This window comes from Polistes fuscatus, unplaced genomic scaffold (assembly GCF_010416935.1).
Source record: "Polistes fuscatus isolate 324 unplaced genomic scaffold, CU_Pfus_HIC Scaffold2, whole genome shotgun sequence".
Taxonomy (NCBI): Eukaryota; Metazoa; Arthropoda; class Insecta; order Hymenoptera; family Vespidae; genus Polistes; species Polistes fuscatus.
This window is the reverse complement of record NW_025113096.1, coordinates 16,978,402-16,997,997: the sequence shown is the minus strand read 5'-3', so window position 1 is coordinate 16,997,997 and position 19,596 is coordinate 16,978,402. Positions and strand designations below refer to the sequence as shown.

General features: G+C 27.9%; 2 protein-coding genes and 1 long non-coding RNA gene across 8 annotated transcripts; all 3 read right to left on the bottom strand.

Moving 5' to 3' along the window:
• Positions 1 to 76: 76 nt before the first annotated feature.
• LOC122516170 lies at positions 77 to 2,948 on the bottom strand. Its single transcript, XR_006303503.1, has 2 exons — positions 2,137 to 2,948; positions 77 to 1,912 (listed from the first exon to the last, which is right to left on the bottom strand). It is a non-coding gene; the product is annotated as an uncharacterized LOC122516170 (long non-coding RNA).
• A 411-nt stretch (positions 2,949 to 3,359) lies between these two features.
• LOC122516169 (vacuole membrane protein 1-like) lies at positions 3,360 to 10,406 on the bottom strand. 4 transcript variants are annotated; one of them, XM_043633764.1, is made up of 7 exons: positions 10,194 to 10,405; positions 9,866 to 10,092; positions 9,296 to 9,360; positions 6,486 to 6,827; positions 5,902 to 6,411; positions 5,537 to 5,806; positions 3,360 to 5,446 (listed from the first exon to the last, which is right to left on the bottom strand). In XM_043633764.1, exons 4-7 carry the CDS (start codon positions 6,810 to 6,812, stop codon positions 5,315 to 5,317), a joined length of 1,239 nt encoding a protein of 412 aa, XP_043489699.1. In that variant the 5' UTR covers positions 6,813 to 6,827; positions 9,296 to 9,360; positions 9,866 to 10,092; positions 10,194 to 10,405; the 3' UTR covers positions 3,360 to 5,314. The 4 variants fall into 4 exon arrangements, with proteins under 4 accessions (XP_043489699.1, XP_043489698.1, XP_043489700.1 ...); XM_043633763.1 differs by having other exon boundaries at positions 10,204 to 10,405; XM_043633765.1 differs by lacking the exon at positions 9,296 to 9,360 and having other exon boundaries at positions 10,204 to 10,406.
• Positions 10,407 to 12,973: 2,567 nt separating this feature from the next.
• LOC122516167 (palmitoyltransferase ZDHHC2-like) lies at positions 12,974 to 19,433 on the bottom strand. 3 transcript variants are annotated; one of them, XM_043633761.1, is made up of 10 exons: positions 18,958 to 19,432; positions 18,546 to 18,774; positions 18,294 to 18,320; positions 18,111 to 18,205; positions 17,917 to 18,037; positions 17,619 to 17,842; positions 17,416 to 17,545; positions 17,208 to 17,334; positions 15,949 to 16,035; positions 12,974 to 13,122 (listed from the first exon to the last, which is right to left on the bottom strand). In XM_043633761.1, the coding sequence occupies exons 2-10, from the start codon at positions 18,691 to 18,693 to the stop codon at positions 13,056 to 13,058; spliced, it is 1,026 nt and encodes a 341-aa protein (XP_043489696.1). In that variant the 5' UTR covers positions 18,694 to 18,774; positions 18,958 to 19,432; the 3' UTR covers positions 12,974 to 13,055. The 3 variants fall into 3 exon arrangements, with proteins under 3 accessions (XP_043489696.1, XP_043489693.1, XP_043489695.1); XM_043633758.1 differs by lacking the exon at positions 12,974 to 13,122 and adding an exon at positions 13,698 to 14,851 and having other exon boundaries at positions 18,958 to 19,433; XM_043633760.1 differs by lacking the exons at positions 12,974 to 13,122; positions 15,949 to 16,035 and adding an exon at positions 13,698 to 14,851 and having other exon boundaries at positions 18,958 to 19,431.
• Between the last annotated feature and the right edge of the window lie 163 nt (positions 19,434 to 19,596).

Below are 19,596 nucleotides of genomic sequence, written 5' to 3'. Positions count from 1 at the left end.
AAGAGGATTCTAATTAAGAGGAATAGATAAACAACAAAATACATAGGGTCTTGTTATTAGAAATTCTTATCACTCGAACGAATTAATACAACGTTTAATTAATTTGTTGATTTGTACAAAGATTCACCTTATAGTGGAGATTAATTTATGCTTATCTTAAGTAACTCAACTTTGTTGACACTGACTGAACTCTTGATATACATTAGAGTAAATACATCACTACAACTATATATGTTTTAACTACGCTTTCAGTTGGCAGAGAGTTATTCTCAAAGCTATTGACCGTTACCTTCGCTAACTAAAATATATCCTCACACAAAATACAGGTAGATAGATACACTAATTGTCATTATTATGAATTGTTAAATTCATAGAAACAAACAAACAAATATGATCGTTTATCGACCATATCGAAAATCTTAAAAATAAATTGATATTAAATTACGAGCTTTTTCGTCCTACGTAATTTCTATATATTTCTAACGACGACGCATCATCGATCGGCTCAATGCAATATCCCTTTACATACTTATACAAACACATATACATATACTTTAATAGGTAAACTATCTGGCAATCATCGTATCAAGGATTATAGATGTAACGGATTACTTTAACACAAGTTCGTCTTTCTTAACGCAAAATTGGCAATGCTCGTAGAAATATTAAATTCGGTACATCGAGTAAGAGGGATATTTCAGCATTTACCTTGAAAAATATTCGTCATCGCTAAGCTCACGGATGCACGAAAATCTGGGCTTCTTGCCTAATTCTTGCTTGTATTTCTGTTATCAAATTACATTTCACGATCGAGTAGGATCCATTTAATTTATCGACGAATCGATACTCGCGAGTTAAGTTTTCTCGTTAGCGTAAAGAGAAGAAGATGAAGAAAATTCCGCTAAGGTAGAACAGGGTGCATCAATTCTGGTAAGTTGCTTGAACTTGTATCGAAAATAAATAAAATTTCATTCTGTACCAACAAACAACGACCATGTAATAATAATATTCAGCATTTAAGCGTTACGACTTAAGCTAACTTTGGATTCGAGTTATGAAAGATATTTTTGAATCGTATTATTTGAATTATATTAGTTCATACACGTGCATCGGTCCTATAATCTAACACATCTTAAAATTTCTAAATTCTAATCTTCAAATAGAGTAACTCGTTGCTTTCGAACGCGTTTTGTTTGTGACCTAAAAGTGATTTATCGGTATATTTACACTCTCCAAATTTTATGCACTTTTCCTCATCTCTTATTTTATGTTAAATTCATATTATTTATCTCATTAAGATACCAATACCGAACTCCTACAATTTGTCTTTATAGTTGATCTATTTTAAGATTAGATCGAACCGAGTAGGGAGATAATATTTGAAACGTTCTTGTATTTACAGACACAATTCCAACGAGATTACGTGTCGCACGTAAAACATCGTGTCAATTAAATAATCTCGAATAAAATTAGGTACAATATGGTTATTACAAAATTGAGTAGAAACGTGAAATATATTATCTCGTACAATAAATTATAGTATACATATGTTTCCTCGACGCTAACGACGCTATCGAAATGTAACAAAAAATGTTATTACATTGTGATCTCGTTTAACTTACAATTAGAATCTAATAGCGGAAAAGACAGAAGATCCTTATCGATGAGTAAAGAAGTATTCGAGCACAGTACGAGGGTGGATTTCTATGCTGGACAACGGTGCCAATTTTTTTTTCATTAATATCTCAAGGACAAACTCCGTAAGATTCACCTCTATAAATACACGCGTGTTCTTAGCCACGTGAAGAAACAAACCCGCATATAAACATTGAAAAAATACAAATTCCGTAATAATTACGTGCGACTTGAAAGTTAAGGTAAAGGCCATTCGGTGTCATGGAGGTTTCTCTTCCTGAAACGCAATAAAATATATATATTTTACGACAAATCGAAGTATCATTTGATTTCATGCAAAAAGCTGATCGTGAAGAAAGGAAAGGTTTTTAATTCAAAAATAAATTCATCAACGTCTTTCTTGGACCCTATCTATGTAGGTGTCCAAGAAGAAGACATATTACTTAGAATAATATACGTAAGCTTGAGTTATACAAACGTATCCTTTTACACTTATGTTACCGTGCACCTGATTCCTGTCCATCGGATCTTCTCCTCGGGGTGAGTCATCGTACGTGTAAGTGTCTCGAGGGCGTCTGCTAAGTCACATGCTAAATTTGGTTAGCTTAGCATTGGGATTGTATTACGCGCGTGGGTTTATCTTAATATTTCGGGAGGCACTGAGTAGCAACTAGGTCATCCTCTTTCTATACTTATATCTGCTTCCCTAAGACGCTTAGTCTTTACTCGTGCATACCAATCTCAAACCTTATATCCTCTAACTGCGGCATATAACGGTGCACAACAGCGTTCAACAGCACCCAACAGAACGCATAACACCAAAAGAAAATGTTACGGAAATGCAAATGCGTCGAAGAGGAGGAGTAACGTCCTGCTTGGAATGTCAGATCTTTATTATTATAGCTAGAGCAGGCACGTGTATTACATAAAGCTTATTTTCCGCATCGAAGTACGATATTCTCATTCTTCTCCTAAAACAACAATAACAATAACAATAGCACAATCATACCGATATTATCTCTCTCTTCTCTCATTCTTATATTCGATATATTTTTACAGGATGTTCCTAAGATCTGGACACACAATCCTGGACATATTTCGACAAAGCCATATTTAATCTGTCGAGGACAAAAAATTATAGTTAATCAGATTTCCTATCGATCCAAACTTTGGGGACACCCTGTATTACGTATTAAATTTGCCAATATACTTGCAAAATATTAGAACATGCATACTCAAAAATTCTATTACATTAAAGCATTCTCTCTTTCATTCTTCCCGATTTTCATCCCCTTTTTTTCATTCGCGTTATTTTTTACATTATGTTATTTTATTTTGTCGGGTTAAAAATAATCATTTTTCTTTCGTCGTAAAAAATAAATAAAACTTTATTCACGTATACCTTGTTTATATGCTTGCATATATAAAGCATTTCTTCAGCGTGCAAAGAAAAAAATCGTTATGTCAAATTTGCATACAAAAAGCAGATTATACTCTTACAATTCTACTGTAAGGATAACATAAGAAAAATCCTTTTTCCGACATATATTTTTCTTTCGTCGTAAAAAATAAATAAAACTTTATTCACGTATACCTTGTTATATGCTTGCATTATAAAGCATTTCTTCAGCGTGCAAAGAAAAAAATCGTTATGTCAAATTTGCATACAAAAAGCAGATTATACTCTTACAATTCTACTGTAAGGATAAACATAAGAAAAATCCTTTTTTCCGACATATATTTTTAATAGTCACTGCAATATCTTAAACAGTAATTGATTGAAAACCTATTCATTTGTTTTCAAAAGATAAATAAGTCAAATATTATTGATACATTGATAAACGGAGGCAAAAGATTTGAAAGCCAAATATTATACATCCAGAGTGATAAATATTTGTATGATCCAATTGTTAAAAATCAAAATGTTTCCACATTTTTGCTGTTACACTTATGAAATATTAATAATTAAAATTAATGTTTCTTAGGATCTCAACAAACTGAACATATCACAGATATGTAATTCCTATGTAACAGGTAATATCCAGGCATTGTATAAGAAAATTGTAGCTACGATAAATAATATCAATGAATAATAATAATCTACATATATTTAAATGTATACGTATTACACACGTAAAATCAATAGATGTATGTATGTATGCATGTGTATCACAAAAAATGTACAAATGCAGTAATATAATATATTTCTAGTGAGAAATTACACATTATCCATTAATTACGTATGAACAATTTTATGACATTTTACATTACGCTTTATTCGCCAAGAAATAATGACAGTGATGCCTGGATTGGCTGGATGAATTTATCTAGACGAGTATCAAAATACTAAAATACATACACCAATAGAGGCCAAAAAGAAAAATACTTTTTAATTTCGAAAAATCATTCAAATTTGCTTCTCCGACATTGTTGGACGTTATTATCGATTAAAATTGTTTTCTACCATATTTAATATCGAAAATTTAATTTAATTTTTAAAAAATTACTGGTTGAGTGACTTAATCTACAAATTTCACTGATTTAACAGGTATTTTTTAAATACGAATTTTATAAATTTTATTTTAGTAATCGTTTTCGTTACGTTTGGCCAATCGGAATATTTATATCAAAAATGCATTATAACATAATTATTATCAGATTATTAATAATACTTCAACTTCTCAATTTAAATTGTTCAAATTGAAAGAATTAATTTGTAAACTGTCCAGATATAAATACAAAAAAAATACATTAAATAAAATAATGAAAATGAATATAGAGCGAACAAATAAATTGGGCGTTATCATTTCTTCAAAATTATTTTGTACAATTAATCCTTTCGTTAATAGCAATCCATATACAGGTCTCGTCGATGCAAAGGCCTTGTCTACCTGTATAGGAGTCGTACCATGCGACGATATGCGTGCACGAGTGAATTTATATGGAATAATACTCGCGCCGAAGAATTCCATAACGAAAGAAACGTTAAATGTACACTAATAATAACTTTTCCTTTTCAACGGATACATCATCCATACGGCACATTATTTCATTGACAAATATAATAAGAAGCACTATCATGATACATACATGATACATACTTACATTTGACAAATATCTTTTATTTATTAAAAAGTATTTTTCTTTCTTACCCTATTAGGTAAGAGACAATACCTTAATGACCTTTATCATTGTCTATTTAACATGATGTGTAAACTTGATACGCATGTACATAAAGGTACTATATATTAATTATTTACCTTACACCTTAATTGGGACATGAAATATTTGCATTTGTTATTTTTTATTTATTTTCTTTTGTTTTTTTATGGTTTAACGTTAGAGTCTAAATCTGAGTGGTGCAAAAAGCCAGAATATTAATTCTAACGCTTGTTTCTGTACTTCCACGTGCTTTCGCATTTTTAACATTTTGAACTTTTTTATCAGTGAAATAATAATTCTTCTCATTGTAAGATATTACCATCAAAACCATTAAGATTCAGACTCTATTCTGTATTATTATAAGAATAAATAAAAATAACTGCGCGGTCTTCATGTATATATAAACAAAGCATCAACAGCTTACTGTTACTTTTTTTTTATATCATGTCTTTTATAATCATCTCGCTATGGAACTGATTTTACCATTACGATAATTCAAATCTGTTCATCTTCAATTTCAGTCTGCAGAAGATTTTACGCGCCTACGATGGTGATTTCGTGCTAATGCATGAATAATTGTCACTAGGAAATAGCACACCATCAATATTACAAATTTATCAAAAAGCCAAGAAATCGTTGTTGCTCCATCCTAAAAAAATATATAAAATTAATTTATGTTAATTAAATTAATAATATATATAATAAAAAATAATTTAAAGATTTTGTTGAATAAACTGACCATTGACTTTTTACTATGTAATTTCTGTTTTTGTTCAATAAGGTACTTCTTAAGTGGTTCTTGAAAATGCGAACCAACAAAGGGCACGATAGCCAATAGGCTAATAAATTTATCTAAAAGCTCTTCATTAAAAGCTATAATTACTGCTAGTTGTTGTATGTGCATTTTAATAACTGCCTTTCCTATAAGTGTTGCACCAAAAAATGTCCAAAATGGAATGAGATAATGTCCGCAAGTCAAGCCGGCAAGATCAAATAATGGATTAGGAATCTGTTAAAAATAAAAATAAGAAAATATTTCAATCTAGATCTCATTAAATAAATAGAAATAATTTGAATATAAATTATACGACTAAATAATCGTACCGATGCACAAGCCAAAATGCCCCAGAAACCAGCCTTTTGAACAAAGTGTTTCATAGTTAATTTCAAACGCATTATCAATGGCACATCTTCACCATTTTCCAATGCCTCCAAGGCTTCCAATTCCTTCAAATCATCTTGGGCAGCTTCGTCATTTTTATTACTTTGTCGACTAGTTCTCGCAGCTCTAGCCATAAAATACGGTGGCAATTCACCAAGAGCAGTACCAGCACCCCAGAACATAGCCTCTACCCGTACTTTCCTCATAATATTTAATATACCCGCTGTCCACAATGGATCAATTGTCGTTGGACACACTATCTGATCTGGGTATGGTGGTTCCGGAAAATTTAAAGATCCACACTCATATGCTGCCATTGTGACAGCTGCTATATGAGGTCCCAAATAAAGCACAAAAGTATGTAAACCGGTACCAAGGCCTACACTAGACAATACACCCAAACCGACCCAGTATGACCACCATATAAGTTTTGCTTCCCATGATCGAAACGTCTGTAAAATGAATAACATTTCTCGTATTACAGATAAATTGCTAATGAAATGTTTAATAAAAAGAAAAAACTTACTTCTTGCTGCGGTCCAGAAATTCTACTTAATAACAAAAATAATGCTACAAGTGAAATTGTACTCCATACAGTTCGTTTATACCGTAACGTTTTCTTCCCTAAAGATAATATATTGAGTAACAGTTCTCGAAAGAAATAGTTTAACGTAGTAATTGGATGTTGCCATAACGTTAAATGATCGGCATCTGTACACACTTCATTATGCTGTACAGAATGTGATTCTTGATGCGTTACTGTAGATGATATTTTTTCATTGCCAGTCCATTGTGCTCCGTTAACGGATGCAGAATTTTTAGCACGTTGAACAGCTGTCGTACTTTCAACCATCTTTTCTAGTTGAATCTGAAAATAAAATAAAATAAAATAAATAGAAGGAAAAGAAAATCTAAAACGATATATAAAAATATACAATGACACGTAAATTTTAAAACTTTACAAGTCTTGAGCTTTTATATTAGATAAATAAAATTAAACACTTATATATTTATAAAAAGAAAAAATTGATATGGCGTATATTAAAGCTCGATACTTTATAAACTTCTATTATACTTTAGAAGCTCTAGTTTTAACTTGTAAGAAAATATACTATAAACTCAACTGTACACTAAATGTCAAGAATATTATATAATACACAGTTGGGTATTACTTTAGTGGATACTAGCTTCTATACCCTTTGTCCCGAAGCGACTGTGTCTCAATTATTTAAACGATAAATTCAATGCAAGGTCGAATGACCGCTACTCAAAGGTTCGTTGACAGTAGAAATTGAAAATGATTTTACTTCTTTGTAATTTTCGATACTCATGTTGATAGCCACGTGATCTTTAAAATGATTGTCCCCATGAGAACCAGTCATATTACTATAATATTAAACTAAACAAAAAATAGTAAACTAAAAATAAGAATCGGATAAACGTATCAATTTAGTTAGCTAATGCCACCGAACCACAAACATAAATACTAATATCATTATTTTCAATGCAACACATGAATGATTTTTCAAATCAAAGGTCACGTATACGCGTATTAGATATGATTCAAACAGCTCTTTGTTAAAAATCGAGACTAATGCAAGTAAATAAAATGGATTTATTCTTTCGCTGCACTCGTAACTTATTATTTCTTTTTATAGACGGTGTGTCACGTTTTTCCAATAAACGTGTTAAACAATTGAAAATTCTTTGAAGATATATTTATTTTATAAGTTGTAAAATAAATAGAAACTTCCTTTAAACGATTTGATGCGTTAATTGAGTAGCGGAAATGATAAGCTTTTAATAAAAATACTTTTATCGCTTTAAATGGATCAATTGACTTGGTTTAAAATAACTCCAAGCATTACTTTGCAAATTTATTCATTTTAATAGTTTGTGGCGCAAAAAAAAGGAAAGTAAGCATATATGCGTTTCGGCTAAAAAACAAATATTATCTACTCAATAATAAAACGTTTATACAATTGTTCAATTGTTTAAACTTGATAAGGTCATTTTGTAGAACGAACGCTTATCGAATTTTTATTATCTGACGTGTTTATCTATAGAAAAAAAATATGTAAGTAAAATAAAAAAAGAAACTCAGGATATATAATATATAAATATGAGAAAAACATGTTTAAAAATAACGTGAAAGAAACGACAAATACTCTAACGAAGAACCGATGAACATTATTTTTTAATTAGCTTCTATAATCAAAGACTTTACCCTTCTATAATCCAACAGAAATGATATTTGATATAGTATAATCATACTATATTTAAAATATATATCGGGTGTTTAAAATATACCATTTACAAACAATTATCTTGAAAACATGATATTTGTGAGTACAATTGTTCAAAAAAAATTATACAACTTTAACACATTCACTACTATGTAACAGCGAAGAGATTGCAACTACAGCCAAGAACTTTTTTTATATTGATTACCATCACAAATGTGTGACGCTGGACTCTCAATAGAAATCGGTGTGTCATAGATATTTGATACTGACAGCAGATGTGTTAAAAAAGGAAAATATTATATTATTTATAATTCATTTAATGGCAAAAAAGCTTCATGTTTCCATTTTTATTAGAAATATTCTTGCATCTTAAATCCGAAAAATGTTGATTTATAAATAAACGCTTCGTATATGATAAATGAAATTAAAAAAACTTGTTAGAGATCTTAGATTTCTTCGAGAACATAAATATACTATAACTTCTCGATTACAGATTTTAAAATAGTGGCAATCATAAAATAAGTTTGACCACAATTAAATTTGATATTGTCATCGATAAACAACTAACTATTCTATTTTTACTTTGATGCAATAAAGACGTAGAAACAATTCTTACAGAGCCTAGCATTGATTTACATATCGCTAACAGAACTTGATTAATTCTATAGAATAAATTAATGATTTTATTAAATAAATTAATCGTTGTTTATTGCTCGACTATTCATCAATAGCACACAAGGATTAAAAAGCAATGCTTCTTTAATTAAACATCACATTAATCTTGTTACTTATGGAAGAAGAAGTAAGAGAGAGAAGGAAGATGAAAAGAACAAAGAAATCAACAAAATATTAAAAAAATTAAAATAAAGAAAAATTAAATACAACTGTTGAAAAGTAATGAAAAAAATGCAGGATTTCTAAACGTTCAAAAAATTTAAACAGAGACAAATAAACTAGAAAAAATCTTTACTCTCTTCGATATACTGAATTGATTACACTAAGTGTTAAGTAATTGTTTTCCAATCTTTCAAAATTGACTATCTAATTGAAGAGTATTTTAAAAATTCTTTTATTTTAGTTGTATACTTACACAAATGTATACATTCAAAATTAGAGCTCCTTTTTGGAAATACCCTTCGCATTGCCAATTTTTGCCTGTAAGGCAAATAATTAGAATAAAATTCTATTATCTATGGAATAGGTTAGCGTAATAATCTTATATTCATATCTAAATTCTCTAAAGTATTTTAGTTATTTCTTTTAAAATAACACTGTTGGTGTCAGTTGGCATTATTAAATAATATTAGTTCTATTCAAAGTTTAATAAATTAGAAGGATTCTAAGAAATAATATAGACAATTCAGTTTACTAAATATATTTAAAAGAAATTAATTCGTTCTATACTATTTTGGGTGTTGTTGAAACGTCAATGCATTGATTAAACAATTTATTTATAGATTCAACAAAGAAATGTAAAATCTTTGTGCATATTTTTTCTTATCTATAATATGTAATCAATTCTTTTTTTCTTTTTTTTTTTTTCAAGAGCTTATACTAAGAAACACGAAGGCAAAGTATTTCATAATTGTTCATCTAATAAAACTCAATATGTTTCTTTAAATATACTGCATTAATAATTTAATAAATCTAATGAAATTACCTTAGAATCTGAACGTATGTACTGCCACTAATATTTGTTGAAGGTTAACGAAAAATCAACGTAACATGGAACAATATACCATCGTCGTGAGGTACACATTTACTGACAATGCGAGCTATTATTTCAGTCACGTTAAATTATCTCAAGATACCATTTTCTAGGTATCCGAAAATATCGTTAAGTCATGTAATAATACAATGATCTAAAATTGTCGATCCAACGACGACCTGTGTGTGTATTTTAACAGCGTTATTGAAGGTTTTCTTTACAAAATATCTATATTAACTTTTTTTTATGAAATGTTATAATAATTATGGATACACCGTACTACTCGTTACCGTTTGATGATTATGAACCATGCATGCTTCTTCCATACTACATTTCTTTCTTGGAGATTTAATCAAATCTTACTGGATAATACACACCAATTATATTTACATTAACGACTAATATTGAGTATACAATTGGTCGAGAGGCGTTGACATTGTAATTATGACCGATAGCGAATAAACTCGTGGCATACGGCCAAAAATATTTCGACCAATGAGAAACGCTTACAGTTAATCACATTGTCACGTGACGAAGATCTACGTCACCCGATTGGCTAAAAGTATTTGTATCATGGTGCATCGAGAAAAATAATGAAATTGTATTTTCAACTTAAATCAATAATAATTTTCTTTTTAATCTTACCTATTAATACATTTTATTTTTTTGTTTTCATATATTTCATTGTAACGCTATACTACTGTTACTTTTAATTAAATTATCGTTAATTTATGAATATACAAATGAGCTTATTTATGCACCATTTAAATTAATTTCAGGCGGGAAATGTCCAAAATTTAAATTAATATGTTATTAAAATAACTCATTTGAAAATTTTGATACTCACATATCAGCAAATTACATAATGAATTTTGCAAAAAAATTATATTATTTCTGTGAACGATGATTTTTGCCAAGGTGAGCTTATTTTATTTATACTATAATACACAATTTTCTATAAAAACAGAGCTTTATTCTTTTTAAGCTTACGTTAAACATATATAGCAAAATTTTCTATGTAAACAATACATATGTTTTTTAAAATTAAATTTAGTTACATTAACTTGCAACGTACATAAAAATATTTACATTTCCAATAATCTGTTAAAAAAATTTTACTATTGGATAAATTTAATTTGTGGCATATGTTTTTATTTTTTTATCAATTGAACATGGAATGAAAAGAACATAATATAAAAATTAAAAGATGCTATCAATACTATACGAATATACATATATTCGTATATATATTTTTATCGAGAGGAAGCAGAAAATTTCTTTACAAATTAGTACTCGTAGTTAAACTTACATTTGATAGAAATATATTATTTCTGGAATAATTAGTAAGCATTATGAATAAAATCTAATAATCTATATTTGTTTAGCATTAAAACTAGAGTCTGCTATGTAAATAATCGATAATAAGAGTTAATAAGTATCATTTTATGCACATGAGATTAATAACTTATATTTATGCGATATTTTATATACTATATATATATATATATATATATTTATTTTTATATATATATATTGTAAATATAAGCGTAAATAGTCTGTTAGAGAAGGTAAAAAGGCATACGCAAATGTGGCAGTTTGATTTAACGTGAATATAAATTAGCTTTGCATATAAAAAAATCTTGACCCAACATAAAAGAATACGTGTTTAGAGTTAATCGACATAATTATAAGTCATTACACAAATATATTATATATGCGTATAACACTTATTGAAGTTTATTCTACTACTGACGCAAATTAATTTTGGTAGTAGTAATATTATTATCTTGCGTTTAATTTTTACTCTCTTATACGTAAACATTTGTTTATAGTAATAATAATAATTTAAATTAATTTTTTCGTATCTTTGATGGAAAAAAGAAAAAGAAAAAAAATACTGTTCGTTATTTTTTGTTCTAATGTTTATAATTGTCTTAAGACAATCACTATTTATTTATTAAAATGAAAAATAATAAAATATATTATTAGGAGTTTGAACAGCGATAATTTTCTTTTTATAATATTGCACTTAAATTCTATTTGAAATATTTTGCAAGAGAAAAATCATAAATAATTTACAGTTCTCTATATGAGTTGTATCTAAAGTACTGTTCATTTAACAGTGATAATGTCTGTTACATTACGATTTGTACTGAGATAATAGGCTTTGACCTAATCTTGAGAATTAAAATCACCATTAGAGCACAAAAAAGATAGTTCTTAAGTATGAGGGATTTATAATTACATTGTCTTTGTAAATCTCTTGAAAACCGAGCCAGCTCAGTTTTTTTGTTATTCAGCACTACTATCGATCAGCAATAAAATTTGATTAAATCCATTAATTAATATCTTGATGACATTACGTCAAATAATGAACAAATAGATTTTCAACATCACAATTTCCAGTTATAAATGTATAGAATGTAGGTCTGCAATAGTTTTCCTTCTTGTTTGTTTGTTGAGATCTTTCTCACTAACGTTTATAATGCTAAGTGATCATTAGCATTTTAATGCGTATCTCTCATTTTGTTTTAAAGGATATATAAATTTTTGTAGGTGTATATACAAAGACTCATATATATAACACACCTATTTTATTCATAAGTAAATAAAATTAAAATAAAAAAATTTCAAAAGTAATTCAGCAGCTTTTCTGTTAAACAATAAAGTGAAGAATACTAATAATACATATTTTAAAACATGTATTCCAAATATAACTTTAAATCAAATTGATATAATATATATATACGTGGTTTGAATAATTCTACATTTGTTGGTTGTAACAATTATTCAAAGATATTCGAATAAATATATCATAAGTAATGCTAAATATATAGAGACCCATTATATATTATTTAAATATTATTATATGTCACAGAGAGGAAAGGTGGTATCATTAATATCATGATCCGTGCTAACATTAAACATATTTTTTTGCGCAAGGCACTCTGTAAACTCATGAATGCCATATATATCTAAAAACTCTTGTAAAATTCTTCCATATTATAATGAATAATATTTGGAATATTTTCAGTAAAGAATGAACAACAAAAACACAAGTTAGAGAAATTCAATATTGTCTATGTATTTAGGATTATGAAACAAGATGAGAGATGAAGATCACACATACTGATCAAAGATGTCAAACTATTTCTGTAGTATCCACAAGTGGTTGATTGGCATTTACAGCATGAGGTATTACGGCAGTGCTGTAAAGTATATACAATATATCAATATAGAATATTAATGTCATTTTAACCGTGTTAAGTCCCTAACAGCGCAATAGCATTGTTCAGATTTTTTATTGAAAAATGACATGATTTTTCTAAAGTACCCTGGGACTCAAACGGTTAAACAAGCAATATTCTAAGCATTATAATATTATCATATAAATATATATGCTGGTTTGCTAATGATTTGCTTAGATGATATATAATTATGTTAAATACTATGACAGATCTTATTTAGTTATTTAATAGTAAATAAATTTGTCTAAAATTATATAATTAGTAAAGATATCGTATTACTATATTAAATGTAAAATAAAAAATTATATATTATATTGTATTTCAAATTCAACATCATCGATGTGACCGTACTACAGATTTTTCTTCTCGATGTTGCAATGATGTTTATTTTCTATGTTAATATTCAATTAAACTATAACTTTATTATATTATATAATAAATGCCACGTCTATTAAATTAAATGCAAAATTTTGTTAATATTCTCTGCCTATTTCACACATTTTTATGGTAATCAAATATTCAAACAATTATTTTTCTCAAATCAAACCAAACAAATAATGAACATTACCCTGCACCAAGTGCCAAAATCGTGGCTTCTTCTACCAAATTCATTTGATAAACACTGGACCTGTAGTCAATCAAAATCATGTTACCGTATTTATAATAATACACATTTTAATAAATATACTCGTGAAATTTTATTTCATATTATTCTTATTATATATTGTTTTTATTATTACAATGTAAATTTATTAAAGATTAACAATACTTTTGTATATCGGTAGAATTAAAACATGTGCATTTCTGTACAATAATATTATTAAAAAAGCAATAAATGTAAAACAAACATCATGCACAAAAAGAGAAAAGTCCATATGTTATTATAATTTAACTGTATAATATATACAATTTCCCGTTAAAAATATTTGTATATGGATTAGTTATAAATTTTAGCTATTGTGAATGAACAATGATTGTTACAGAACTAACCAGTTAGTTAATTTAATTAATATTATTCCTCTCGCTTTTTTAAGACCATAAATTCATTCAAGTTAAGACAATAAGTTCTTTAATAACGTGCGCTCTAACACGTCGGCGTGATAACTTTCTATTAAATAAGAAGGTTCCATTTGCAATATAGTAATTAATATACAGTAAATCTCCTAACATGACAACTTCAAATAACTCGTAAGTTCTTCATCGTACGAAAAAATTTTTCAAACAAAAATTGCACGATATCTAAGGGGACATACATGGTATGTCTATTTTTTCGCCTTACTTTTTTATTAAGATATTAGGATTACCTTCAGTTTTTTAGATGCAATGTTTAATATTTTTTTTCGAATTCGGATAAATCATCAAATTTTGTTTAAAACATTTTTTCATACAACGAATAACTTCTGAGTTATTTGAAGTCGTCATGTTAGGAGAGTCACTCTGTTATATATATATATAAATGAATAATCAGGTAATTCTTTTCTTAGAAAATACATATCAAATGTAGCTAAAAATTCTGACTAATCTAACACCTCAATATAAGTATCCATGATCTAGAATACCTGATTGAGACACATAAGGAGGTGCGGAGCCAAGTTCTGTCTCATCACCCCATTGTTGGGTTCCATTTCCCAATAGAGTATGAGTATCTTCATTGTACAGCCGCTCAGGAAAGTTTACCCCATCTCCAAAACTGTAACCCATACTCTATCGTCTACTCTATGTCATCCTATTTTAACCCTAAGTTTACCAGAGTTGGCGTAACTAATATTTGTCTATTATTACATCTACATTTATTTGTTAATTTGGTTTTTAGTTGGATGATCACTGATATTTAATATATGACAAAATCTTTTTTGTACACAATAGTTACGCCACTTCTAAAATTATACGAATATTTTCTTTGTGTAAAAACCAGATGCACAATACTTTTAAAGTAAAGAGAATTACGTATCAATGAATTTAATTGAACAATCAACATGAAATACACAATACTATATAATCTACAGGAACATCATGCATTTGTACAATAACAAAGAAATTTTCTACATATTTTTGTGTCTTACTTACTCGAGTAAATAAATAAATATTTTATATATATTAGACACTAATATTGAATACTAAAATTTTTTTTTCTTAAATATTTAGATTTAACACATATTAACATTATTTATCAAATAAATATATATAAATGCAATACAGATTTAAATGATTTTCTATAACACATGCCTACGACCATCTAAGGAAACACCTATAGTTTCCATGCATTCGTTATTTGTACGTCAGTCTTATTAAAACACAATTGCAAAATAATCATTAAATTGAAGCCTATCTAAAAATAAGCCATAAAAACTCTAACACAAACAAACAATCAATGTTAGTATTAGCATGATACCACAGAAAAGAAAATTAGACACAAGGATTGCAAAATTTATCAAGGGTTTGAAGGACATCCGCGAGAAATGTATGTGTATCGCTTGAATGATTAACGAACATCTTAAATATAATCATTTCTCCTTATAGTTTAAGTTATTTATCATAAATGCAAACAAATGCAACCAGGCATATTTGAAAATAATATTTTACACAATGTCATTACTTTGGAACTCTGTTAAATAAAAAAAAATAAAATAAATAAAAAAATAAGAGATATGTAAAAATCTATCTTGAAGGCACAGAAATCTTCCGCGAGTGTATATAAATAACATACTTTACGAGTATCATATGAGTTCCACAGTAAAGAATTGAAATAGTTACTACGATTGTATTTGACCTTTCTAAAATGCTGACCTGTTACGAGTACTGCCCATGGAATCATAAGTATTCGTTAAGCCCTGGTGTTGCGAACGTACTGGATAGATGACACCATTTCCAAGACTAGAACACATCCAATGCATCCAACCCAATTTAACAATAATGATCGTTATTTTTATTTTCAAGAACTATTGAAAATACTGTATTAAAAAAGATCCTATTAAAATATGTGTCTATCATTGAATATGAATAAAAAGATATATGTTCGATGAGGAATATGTGCTTTGTTTTTTTTTTTATTTAGTCATATGATACACAGAATGTGTCCTTTGCATAATGTAACCGCTGAAAAAAAATGTTACGAGACATATGATGCATTTTTTCTCTTTAATAAAATTTAACAACCGAAGTCTAATTTATCTTTCTTTTGTACTGTACTATTTTAACGAAATACTCTAGACACATGCAACAGCATGAAACGAATGAGTAACATATATTTAAAATTAAAAAAATTGTTTCTAACATAAGGCCAATCTATTCTATCTATTTTTCGTCCTCTGAAATTCATGCAAACATACATTTTGCTTTATTTATTATTTATTTATATATATCTTACTTAATTATCTATTATTATAGTTTATAGTTTTGTCGACGAAGACTTAATCTCTATCAATGAATGAAAAATAGAATTATAAAAAGTCAGATTTCAAGATGAAAAATTTAGACCTTGGTATTTAACAAAGGCACATAATGCAAAGAAATATCTTCTGTGCATTTTCAATCAAAAATATATATATATATATATTTTTGAACCAAGTCATGCAAATTCTGTGCAACGAATTATTATTTTTGTTTATTATAAAATATAATATTTAAAATGAATTTTGCGGTAAAAAACTCTGCGATTCTCTTTCAATTTTAGAAATAAATCTATTATTAGTTTTATGGTACATTAAATGATAATGAAAAAATATATAATAGCAATATGCACAACTACTACTCTAAATGTTACATAATTACATCGATTTAAAATGAATGTTTACATTGACAGTCAATATGTGTGGATACAAATATTTAAATTAAAATTTCGTGTACACATAGATTATTATGTTTGTTGTATTATTATTATGCTTGACTTTAATTATATTGTGCAAATGGTTCCTACTAATTCTTATAGAATAACATTTAATTTAATCACTTATATTATTTATTATATATATATATATATAATCACTAATACATAGAAAGAAAGAAAAAAAAATATATATATATATATATTTAAAACATGTACTCACCTAGTAAAAACAGGAAGGAACCAGAGCCGTGCATTATCGCCAAATACTTCTTGGAAATTATTATACTTTCCAAGGCTAAAACCATCTTTATCTTTTCCTGTGAGAAACATGGGAGGCCTGAAGGCTTCTACGAGTTGATGGAAAATAATAATTAATTAGCAATTTGATTGATATATTAAAATACTTTCATTTCATATGTATTTTTTACCTAATGTCGATCTATTATGTAGCACAAGGTAGCAGTGATAAAAGAAAAGAGAATTCAGGCTCACTGCGAACATTAAAGCAGCAAAAAAGAGGAAGAGCAGGTGAAACCTACCCATACCTTCTAATTCTCCCTATACACAAAATTAAATAATAAAATAAATTGCAAGTAATATGATTAGTTTGTTAGAAAAAAGATTAACTTACTTTCCAAAAGCGTATAACGTATTGTAAAGATGTAGCCGTTATAAATATACAATAAAGTAGGGCATATGCCAAAAACAACATAAAAAATTTGTAATTGTGGAAGCCTACGCAGTTGTTTACCCATGGGCAATGATGGTCCATTTTTAAGACACAAGTACCACAGACACTACAATGATGTGCTCGATCCGGTTTTATCAAATGACATTTCTCGCAGAATCGTATACCTAGATATATTATATTAGAATAATCAATCTAAGAAAATAAACATAAATTTTAGTCTAAGTTGTTTGTCCACTACCTCCTTTGATAGTACGATTTGTTACAGGTAAATCTTGGGCAAATCTTTCCAAGATCTGTCTAATTGCTTCTTCTGTTTCCGCTTGTTGAAGTTTTTCTATTTCTACTTCTGGTATTTTAAACTATAATAAATACAAATTATTATATGTAACATATAATTGATATATAATATATATTTTATATTTATATGTTTACCTTTTCTGGGACAGATACTAAATCTGTAGATACTGTTTGCCAATAGGACCATAAGAAGAGCAGAAACAATATGTGGAAGAAAAGGAGATAGAACGCTACAAACAAATACAAAATAATTCCATTTTGTTTTGTATAGAGTTTGATATATTTGGATTCTTCAAACTAGAATAAAAGTGTACGCACCTTTCTGAACATCATTGTCTACTCTATCTAAAAATGAAATAAACATGAATAATTAATTACAATGGAAGATTCAAATCTACATGACTATATCGATAAGTAATGCCAAGTGTAGAACAGATAGACTAAAACTTGAATCGAATAGGGAATTGAATAGAAATCTGTATCGACAACAGTACAATAACAGTAACAAACAATTATAACAAACAAGTTATACCTATGTGTGTTTGATTAAAAATAATCTGTAATACTTACAATAACATAGCTGAACAACGAAGGCATAGTAGGACCAAACAACGACCGTTAAAATAAAAAGGACTGGTATCCATTTGAGAACTTTGACACACCACCAACATGATTCACTTTGTTTCCCCATTATATTTATCGAATCGATGATATGCATATATAGTTTATTAGTGCCTTTGTTCCTTTAGTCGATACATTATTTTTCACACATGTTGGCCGATATATCATTGCAATAAATCTTTAGAAGAAGAAAGAAAATAAAGAAAAAAAAAGGAAAGAAACAATAAGAAATCTTAAATTTTAAATTTGACGAAAAACATATAAAACTAATTTATCGGATCGCAAGAGTAACACACAATTTGTAATCCATTGCATGTTATCTCTTTTGATTAACTATAGTTGTTACTATTATAATACATACGCAGAAATGAATGATAAAGGTTACGAACGCTTGCTTATTTATTTCTGATTATAGACACCAGAGTATATAGGATTTACTTGGTAAGTAACTGCAGTGGAACCAATGTCATGAAAAAGAAAAAAACAATAGTATAGAATCAATTTTGGACGAAATTTAAACTCTCTTTTGGAATTTAAAACGTATCCTTGAATCATCAGCACTATTCTCTTGTATCTGATATACCATTGGAATAGATTGATAATTTCTGGAATAATGTTTAAACGTTTCTTTTTTATTTTTCTTTCTTCTTTAATATCACATTCGTATAAACCCGATTGGATAACAGAAATTAATGGCCGTTTTGATAATCATTCGCGTGATAATATTCTTCGAATTGAATTGGACGTTTTAAAAAAACAAAATAACATGATAATATATATATATGTCACTGAATACATATCATTCATTTCAATATCGTACTTATAACTTATTGTTAGATATTATTAATTATGATAATTGTTATAAATTATATAATCGATGAAAATATACGAATGAATTTATAATAAATAATTAATACAGGTTTTGCACTTGAAATTCAACTTTTTGCAAAATCAAATTTAACCCTTTGGTAAATAAAATTTAATCCTTTTTCAAATAAAA